This window comes from Lactuca virosa, chromosome 3 (assembly GCF_052849685.1).
Source record: "Lactuca virosa cultivar CGN04683 chromosome 3, Lactuca_virosa_CGN04683_v6, whole genome shotgun sequence".
Classification (NCBI taxonomy): Eukaryota; Viridiplantae; Streptophyta; class Magnoliopsida; order Asterales; family Asteraceae; genus Lactuca; species Lactuca virosa.
In genome coordinates this window covers 113,668,699-113,678,989 of record NC_136428.1, presented here as the reverse complement: position 1 = coordinate 113,678,989, position 10,291 = coordinate 113,668,699, and the positions used below count along the sequence as shown (strand labels likewise).

The window sequence follows — 10,291 nt, the reverse complement described above, 5'->3', positions numbered from 1 at the left end:
GGTTAGGACCGAATACAATCCAATTGAAGAGTCCAAGCTCCAAGTCCTCTCTCAATGGCCCAAAAGTCTTCCTTTGCTATTGGGCCCAAAGTCCATGTCCAAATATCATTAATGGGCCTCATGGCCCAATACGGCCCAGCCATATCATCCATGCCCCAAAACAGATACACTGGCCCGCTAACCCCAAAACCTGACCTGGCCCAATGACTAATTGGGGCCCAAAAGCTCAAAGGCCCAAAAGAAATCCAAGTCCAACTGTTGTGCGTACGCTTGGCGTACCACCCTGGTACGCGCAGCGTACTGAGTCCTTAGGCAGTACGCGCTGCGTACACTGATTTATGCCCAGCGTACTAACAGATTAAGCGCTTTTTCCATTAAGTGCTTAATACTCGATTTCCTCACGTCCAAAAGTCAAATCTAGGTTCATTAAGACGTCCTAGGGCATAAAGTTGGCAACTTTATGCCTTTGCATGTCTCATATGCTCCCAACAACCCATTAAGACCTTCCCAAGGGTCTTAATCCATGCATGAGGTCAAAACACCCATCAAGACTTCATTTTTCTGCTATGAATGGACCAAAGGACCTCAGATCTAACCTTTCTAGCCTCTCGAGTTGCTCAACTCACAAGAGGAGATTCAAAACCAACAAAAGGGACAAAACTAGAAAAGCCTAGCTAGATCTAATGAATATGATGGAAAGATCAAAGCTTTATACCTCCAGAAGCTCCTCAAGGTGAACTAGATGCAGATTCTTGAAGCCCAATGCCACTCCAAGCTTGCTTGACAACTTCTCCGTCTTGAATAGACACTAAAATGGCCACAAATTCACTCCTTAAGCTCAAAACAGACTTTCAAATGGTATTAGGGTTTTCATAAACGTTTGAAGGTGAGGGAGGATGATTAGGGTGAGGCTCAAATGAGATAAGGATGTTTGTATAGGGCTCAAGTCCGGAAATTAGGGTTTGGACATTCGTCACGTACGCCCAGCGTACTTCTGGTACGCCCAACGTACGTGCTATCCCTCCGCGATCAATTATACATAGTACGCCAAGCGTACCCATGAGTACGCCCAACGTACTTAAGGGACTTATTATGCAATCTTTAAATTCTTCAAGGGCTTTAAGGTAATACCTGGTTTGGAGTGTTACAACTCTCCCCCACTTGAACTAGACTTCGTCCTCGAAGTCCGTAGATGCAAATAGATCAGGGTAATGCTCCCGCATCTCCTCCTCCGGCTCCCATATGCATTCGGATCCCCTTCGGTGCTGCCATTGCACCTTTACAAGCTTCACTTCCTTGTTCCGAAGACCCTTGGTCTTCCTATACAAAATCACAACGGGCCTCTCAATGTAGTTTAAAACCTCGTCTACCTGAATGTCGTCCAGAGAAACGACTGCGGACTCGTCAGTGACACACTTCCGAAGCTGTGACACATGGAAAGTGTTGTGAATCTGGCTAAGCTCATCCGGTAGCTCCAAGCGATATGCCACCTTGCCCACCCGGGCCGTAATCCTGAACGTGTTGTGAATCTGGCCCTAGCTTGCCCCTCTTCTGAAACCTGATGACCCCCTTCCAGGGCGACCCTTTTAGGAACACAAAGTCCCCCACCTGAAATTCCAGATCCGATCGTCGCCGGTCAGCATAACTTTTCTGACGGCTCTGCACGACCCGCAGCCGGTCACGCACCTGCTGAATCAAATCGGTAGTCTTGAGCACTACCTCAGTGCTCCCCATGACCGGGTGTCCAACCTCACCCTAACAAACCGGTATCCTGCATCTCCTACCATACAACATCTCGAATGGAGGTCAGTCGATACTGGCATGACAGTTGTTATTGTACGAAAACTCTGCCAGTGGGAGGTACGTATCCCAACTCCCTCCAAAATCCAACACACATGCTCGCAGCATACCCACACTCGGCCACACTGCGTCAATAGGTCGTGGCTATCCTTGACAAATAAAGGATATTGTCCCCGAATCTGTTCTATCTTCCAGTTCTCCTTCTTAACCCCCCTCGACCTGAGCTTCCTTGATCATATCCAACAATGGAGAGATCACGGTCATCCTCAAAAAAACGTCCCCAATCGGGGAACCTTCCGCTTTGCGGCTCAACGCATCGGTCACCACGTTGGCCTTCCCGGGATGGTATAATATCTCACAATCATAGTCCTTCAGTACATCCAACCACCTCCTCTGTCTCATGTTGAGGTTCTGCTGATCCATCAAATACTTCAGACTCTTGTGATCAGTATAGATGGTGCACCTCACTCCATACAAGTAATGCCTCCAAATCTTGAGGGCAAACACCACTGCCCCCAATTCCAGGTCGTGAGTGGGGTAATTTGCCTCATGAGGCTTCAACTGCCTCGAGGCGTAAGCTATCACATGCCCCCTCTGCATCAGTACCGCACCTAACCCTGAAATCGACGCGTCGCAGTACACCACCAAATCATCTAACCCCTCGGGTAGTACTAGAATCGGAGCCTCGCATAACCTCCGTCTCAGGGTATCAAAAGCCAACTGCTGATCCGCACCCCATCGAAATGTCACATTCTTCTTGGTCAAGCGGGTCAAGGGCACAACAATCTTGGAGAAATCCTGGATGAATCTCCGATAATAGCCCGCTAGACCCAAGAAGCTACGGATCTCAGAAGCATTCTTCGGTACTTCCCACTGCATCACTGCCTCAACCTTAGTTGGATCAACCGAAATACCCTCCTGATTGATGATGTGCCCCAAAAATTGTACCTTCCGCAGCCAAAAATTACACTTAGAGAACTTGGCATACAACCTTTCCGCCCTCAGGGTCTCCAATGCCTCCCTCAAATGCTGCTCGTGTTGCTCCTTAGTCTTAGAGTAGACCAGAATATCATCAATAAAAACGATCACCGACCGATCCAGCATCGGTCTACACACCCTGTTCATGAGATCCATGAACGCTGTTGGGGCATTGGTGAGCCCAAACAGCATCACCACAAACTCGTAATGCCCTTACCGAGTCCTGAAAGCTGTCTTCAGTATGTCCTCATTCCGGATCCTCATCTGATGGTATCCCGACCAAAGATCAATCTTGGAAAACCAAGACGCACCCTGTAGCTGATCGAACAAATCATCGATCCTCGGTAGCGGATAACGGTTTTTCACCGTTAGCTTGTTCAGCTCTCGATAATCAATGCACATCCTGTGTGATCCATCCTTCTTTTTCACGAACAGGATTGGAGCTCCCCACGGGGAACTGCTCGGACGGATAAATCCCCGGTCTAGTAGATCCTGAAGCTGCGTAGATAGCTCCTGCATCTCGGACGATGCTAGCCGGTATGGTGCCTTTGCTATCGGAGCGGTACTCGGCACCAACTCAATACGAAACTCCACCTGCCTCTCCGGAGGCACTCCCGGTAACTCTTCGGGAAAGACATCCCGAAATTCCTGTACAACCGGCACACTGCCCATATCTGTTGTGGTCTCAACCCTCGTATCCGAGATATAAGCCATAAGTCCCGTACATCCCTGCTGCAGAAATCTCCTTGCCCTCGCAGCCGAACAGAGGGTCGGCCCCTGCCAGGCCCTCTTACCATGTATAACCAGTTCTCCCCCACTTAGGGTTCGAACCCTCACTAACCGGCGCTCACAATCGATCATGGCCCCATTGGCCCCCAACCAATCCATCCCGACAATGACTTTCAGCCCTCATAACGGTATCGGAACCAAGTCTATGCGGAACCTCTCTCCAAGCACATTCAGGACACAGTCCTGATACACCCTCGCAGCACTCACAGTGCGGTCATCAGCAATCTCTACCTCAAGCGGGGAATCCAGAGTTCCCGACGCATCCCGATACTTCTTGTTGAGCACATGAGAAACAAATGATCGGGTAGCACCCGAATCAAACAAAACATGAGTTGTCATACCATTGACCAAAAAGGTCCCTATACATAAACATAATTCACATATAAGCAATACAAATAAATAGAGAGCAAAGAAGAATAAACACGTACCAGCCACAACGTCTGGCTCTGCCCGAGCCTCCTAGGTAGTCAGCTGAAATGCGCAGCTCTTCACCGCTGGAGCATCCGCCATAACAGGGCGGCCTTCAGTAATCCTCATCATGGCGGGAGCAGGCGCCGCCACTACTCCTCCCCCTCCCTGCAACCTCGGACAATCAGCCTTTTTATGGCCAGTCTGGTTGCAGTGGAAACATATCAAGCCCTTCCTGGGGCAGTCCCTGCTCACATGGCCCGACTGACCACACGTATAACACAACGGGTTCGACCCCCGGCAAGCTCCCCCATGAGATCTCCCATACTTGGCACATCGGCCACGGCCCTGCTGGCCCCTACTGGATGAATCTGAGGTCTTAGGCTTTTTAGCCTGACCTACTGCTGCCTGTGCCTGCTCAGGCTTCCGCTTGGTGCGGAAGTCCAACTCCATCTCCCTCTCTCGTGCCTTCTCCACCATCTCATTCATGGTTTTGCACCCTGTAAAGCTCACAAACTCCCAGATATCATCCATCAGCATGGAATGATACCTCGTCCTCTGCATGTCCTCATCAGTAGCATATTGTGGGATCAACAATGCTCGCTCCCGAAACTTGGCGGTGATCTCCGCCACAGTCTCGGTGGTCTGTTGGAGCTCCTGGAACTCCCTCACCATCCGAACAAACTTGGCCCATGTCATTTCAGCCACATTGGCTGCTCCCACCTGACTGGTCACCTCTCCCCACCAATCTCGGGTTTGTCCCTCAGCATACAGGAAGCAAATCCCACGTTTGCCGCGTTCGGGCAAGCACTCGTGCACTGGGCGTTCTTGATGTCCGCCACCCAGCGTCGGCTAACAATGGGGTCCTTGGCCCCGAAAAACTCCAGCGCTCCACACGCCTTAAACTCCCGAAACGAGGGAGTTCGGGCCCCGATCTGGCCCGCAGCAATCTCGGCTCTGAATGACCTGATCCTCTCCTCCACAATCTCCATAATACCTTCCTTGACCGTCCCAAAGATCACTGGGGTAGCGTCAAGGATGCCCTTCGTAACCTCTGTTGCAATGATCTCGTGCATCCTCTCATCAATGGGCTCTGCACCGTCGCCCGATCCGGGTCCAGATCTTGATCCCGATCCTGATCCCCCTGTCCCAAATCGTGTCACCACCATGCTGAACTGAAATGTCATAAACCATAATAATTAGGACATATATATATAGGGGATCTTCCCACACAGGTCCTCCTTAGACCTGTCAGATCTAACATCGGTTCGGTTACAGGTCCTGTGCTTTTAGTAGTATGGGCCCAATACTACCTTCCACACCTACCTGTACCTTTCCCCAAGGCTCTACCTGATAACTCCAATTCGTCCCAAAATAAATCATATACCACAAACCACCACATCAGAGTGTCCCATAAAATGTAGGTGAGAGAGTGCAAGTCGCGCCATCAAGCCTTGCCCTTGCCCTTGGGCTCAGATGTACCTGAAATAAATCCACAAACTGTAAGCTAATGCTTAGTGAGTCCCTCAGAGCATACCCCACACACATATCAAATTAGCTATAAAGCTACACATATCACATAAGCCATGCATATAACAAGGAAGCCCTGGAAACCCTCCAGGGTCTTACACCTAATGCCAGGGGAACCCCCACATGGTCTTATCTTCCATGGGAACCCCCACATGGTCTTCCTGCCTTTGGAACCCCCACAAGGTCTTCCTGCCTTGGGAACCCCCACAAGGTCTTCCTGCCTTGGGAACACCCATAAGGTCTTCCTACCAAACAAGACATAATGCAAACTATACAAGCAGATATACTAGGATGCCATGGAAACCTTCCAAGGTCTTATACAAAATGCCACGGGAACCCCCACGTGGTCTTCCATGCAAATGTCATACTATCATATCGCATATTCAATCAACAATCCGCATCACATAAAATGGGCCGGCCTTGGTGCCTTAGACCCATTGGTATGGTGAGAAGACTCACCTTGTCTGCTGAATCCGAAAGCTGCTCTCCTAACAGTCTGTAACCCCCGTGCTGAACAATAATAACATTACTCAAGGTTAGGACTGAATACAAACCAATTGAAGAGTCCAAGCTCCAAGTCCTCTCTCAATGGCCCAAAAGTATTCCTTTGCTATTGGGCCCAAAGTCCATGTCCAAATATCATTAATTGGCCTCATGGCCCAATAAGGCCCAACCATATCATCCATGGCCCAAAACAGATACACTGGCCCACTAACCCCAAAACCTGACCTAGCTCAATGACTAACTGGGGCCCAAAAGCTCAAAGGCCCAAAACAAATGCAAGTCCAGCTGCCGTGCGTACGCTTGGCGTACCACCCTGGTACGCGCTGCGTACACTAATTTACGCCCAGCGTACTAACAGATTAATCACTTTTTCCATTAAGTTCTTAATACTCTATTTCCTCACGTCCAAAAGTCAGATCTAGGTTCATTAAGACGTCCTGGGGCATAAAGTTGGCAACTTTATGCCTTTGCATGTCTCATATGCTCCCAACAACCCATTAAGACCTTCCCAAGGGTCTTAATCCATGCATGAGGTCAAAACATCCATCAAGACTTCATTTTTATGCTATGAATGGACCAAAGGATCTCAGATCTAACCTTTCTAGCCTCTCGAGTTGCTCAACTCACAAGAGGAGATTCAAAACCAACAAAAGGGACAAAACTAGAAAACCCTAGCTAGATCTAATGAATAGAATGGAAAGATCAAAGCTTTATACCTCTGGAAGCTCCTCAAGGTGAACTAGATGCAGATTCTTGAAGCCCAATGCCACTCCAAGATTGCTTGACAACTTCTCCTTCTTGAATGGACACTAAAATGGCCACAAATGCACTCCTTAAGCTCAAAACACACTTTCAAATGGTATTAGGGTTTTCAGAGATGTTTGAAGGTGAGGGAGGCTGATTAGGGTGAGGCTCAAATGTGATAAGGATGTTTATATAGGGCTCAAGTCCGGAAATTAGGGTTTGGACATCTGTCATGTACGCCCAACATACGTGCTGTCCCTCCACGATCAATTATACATAGTACGCCAAGCGTACCCATGAGTACGCCCAGCATACTTAAGGGACTTATTATGCAAATTTTAAATTCTTCAAGGGCTTTAACGTGATACCTGGTTTGGAGTGTTATAGTTTTATTGGTTTGTTTTCCTATAATCGTCGTATCTTTTGCATACGAACTCTGTTTTGGACGTTCTTTATATTTTTGAAAACGGGGGACATGTACTATGAGACTAGAATGTTTTCTTCACTCACAACTGCTTAATGTGAATTTTCAGTTTTTCAGACGCATTGGTTGTGGTTGCAGTTTGAGCCGTTTGATTCGTTTGACAGTTTACACATTTGGAAGTAAGATACCATCTGCTATCTTATAATAGTGGAAATGAAATTATTTATTTTATAAAAGATGCACTAAAACTCAATGAGTCAAATAACAAAGAGATTTACTATGAATTGATTGTCCACATTTAACAATTATTATTGGGATGCAAACCCAATCCCATATCGGTAAAAGAAGAAATTATATGCTAACATATAAGGTAATGGGTAATCCCTTCAATCACCAAATGGTTTTGAAAATGGAACCTCATTGTTCTTCTATGTTGAGCATTGTTAGGCTAGAAAAAGATAATAGGTTGCTTAGTGAAACTCAGTTAGATGTTGCTTTCAATCAACGCGATTTAGCCCGAGCTGAAATTGTACGCTTAAACAAATTAATAGAAAAGCTCTTTAATGAAAGTGCAGCAATTGAAAACTTGGTCAATAATGGGTCTGTAGACAATACTTATAATTGGGGGTGGTCAAATGGATATAGCATCGAAGAGAAATTTCCACCACGGTTTGATGTTGAACACCCATATGTCCCACTAGATAGGACCTTTCACTTCTCAATCAATGACAAGACCTACCCTGAAGACATCCAATGTCATTTTGGAAAACTTTGAGTGTTAAGAAACAACTGCAACATTAAAGAGATTCTCCTAGAAACATCGAGATTCTCTAACAATCGTTAGTCACTATCAGTCATTGGAACAATACATTCTGGATCAGAATATGACGTTAATGAAGAAATCATTTTGGAAGGACCAAACATGTCCCCAAAGTCCCATGTTGATGAAGAGATAATCTTAGAAGGACACGACTTACCTTTCAAAGCAAATGTCCCTAAAAAATTGACTATTGCATCCTCTGCGACATCTCACTCAACAAAAGTCTCACTGTGACTTCAGTTAAATCAACCACTAAGATTCAATATCTTCCTCAATGAGTAAGAACGGAAAAATTTGAGATAGGACAATGATTTAGATGTCAAGAACTCTATAGTTCTGATGATTCCTCATCGATACCTATACCAAAGTCCAAACTTTTTAAAAGCAAAAGACATAAACTAAACAGATCTGACATTTTGTCACCAAATGATGAAGAAAAGAAAGCCTTAAAAGTTGAAATTAAGTCTCGCATCGAGAAAAGGCAAGTTGAGTTAAATCTCAAGGTCACCGAAAACAAAAGCTTACCATTTTCAAAGAAAAAGATTTTAAATGACTTTGCGGTAGAAAAATCTTTTCAAAACGACTCTGCTCAAAAAAAGTTTGTCAAAACCAACTCTTCGCAGAAGTTAGAAAGGAACCAAAGTTTTAAAAGTCCTAACAGGTCACCTAGCTCCAAAAGGACTCAAAGTCCCAAATCTGAGCAAAGCAACAACACCGCAGTTGTCACTCCATTAAATGAAAAGCCTGGCCAAAAAATCAAGTCAGTCATGATTGATGACACCACGGTTGTCAATCGAAAGAACAAAGAAAAGTCTGAGATGAAACGAAATCTTGAGAAACACATTGATTATGTTCCTAAATCCAAACCTAGGCAAACCATTTGGATAAATGAAAAGAAGTTAAAATTTAGGTATTATCCACTTGTCAAGAAAATCGCCTCTAGGACTAAGCAAAGAAGTTTCAACTCTAAAAAGATTTGGAAGAGAACAGAGATCAAAAACACCAAAATGTCAGAAGTTAGAAAGTCACACACCACAACAACATGCAACACCGCATCTAATTTTCGAAGATTTGTTAAGAAATCACATAATGTTGTTGCGGGCCTCAAACAAGTTTGGGTGCCCAAATTAACTGACTAATCGTGCAGGAAATGTGCGAAGAGGATCACGAAATAGAATGGTTAATCGATAGTGTCTGCTCCTTGCACATCAAGGGAAGGTTGGAATACCTTCGTGACTTTAAAGCAATCACACATGGTAGTCACATAACTTTTGGGAACGATGAAAATGGAAAAATTCAAGGATATGGTGTTCTAACAAATGGAAACTTCTCAATTCAAAGCGTTGTCTATGTTGAAGGTTTAAAACACAATCTTATAAGTGTTGGGAAACTCTGCAAAGCTGGTCATCGTGTTGAATTTGATAATGAATACAACTATATAATGACGAAAGATAGATCAAGATGTGTAATTAAATCAAAGGTTACTGGAACAATGTTCCCGTTAGACATATCTTTAGTCATTGGTAAACCACAATTGTGTTTTCTATCAAAACCAGTCTTCGAGGTTAGTTGGCTTTGGCACCGAAAACTTCCTCTGTAACATCCTAAAATATAGAGCCAAAAATTTCATTTTTAAATAAGTAATTATAAAAACCAATAGTCTGAAACATCAATAGTGTCAACTCATTTCATAATCAAAAACCAGTATTTCAAATAACCAAAACATGTCATAGAAAAGTAATATCAGAGTACAACTCCTAAATATCTCATAATGCGGAAATCATAGTGTGATGTGCTGCGATCATGCCGGCTCCTTTCCTTTCGAAGAAGAAGTACCTGAAACCAAAACTGTAAACCGTAAGCACGAAGCTTAGTGAGTTCCCCCATCATACCACATACCATACAATAAACATACTGTCAGGCATATCTAGGTGCCCGACCTACCCTGCTGAGCATACCTGGGTGCTCAACCTACCCATGTTAGGCATATCGGGGTGCCCGAACTACCCATGTCAGACATACCGGGGTGTCCGACCTACCCCTGTCAGGCATATATGGGTGCCCGACCTACCCTCCAGTTTCTTTCAACCGGTTACGGGGTCTATATCACCCCCTACCACTACCACATAATATCACATCATAAACATATTGTTAGGCATATCTGGGTGCCCGACCTACCCTCCGGTTTATCTCAACCGGTTACGGGGCCTACTTCACCCCTCCTACCACTACCACATAATAACATAGCATACAAGCACATAAATCTATACATATAGCGGCATAACAAACAATTA

General features: G+C 45.3%; 1 protein-coding gene across 1 annotated transcript; it reads left to right on the top strand.

The window, feature by feature from the left end:
* The first annotated feature begins 9,147 nt into the window (after positions 1 to 9,147).
* Positions 9,148 to 9,597, top strand: LOC145163936 (uncharacterized). The gene has a single exon (XM_079082672.1). The coding sequence runs from the start codon at positions 9,148 to 9,150 to the stop codon at positions 9,595 to 9,597; it is 450 nt and encodes a 149-aa protein (XP_078938798.1).
* Positions 9,598 to 10,291: the final 694 nt, after the last annotated feature.

Bases quoted from the DNA above. Each gene is read 5' to 3' on its own strand.
- LOC145163936 (XM_079082672.1), top strand. From the start codon at position 9,148: ATGTGCGAAGAGGATCACGAAATAGAATGGTTAATCGATAGTGTCTGC.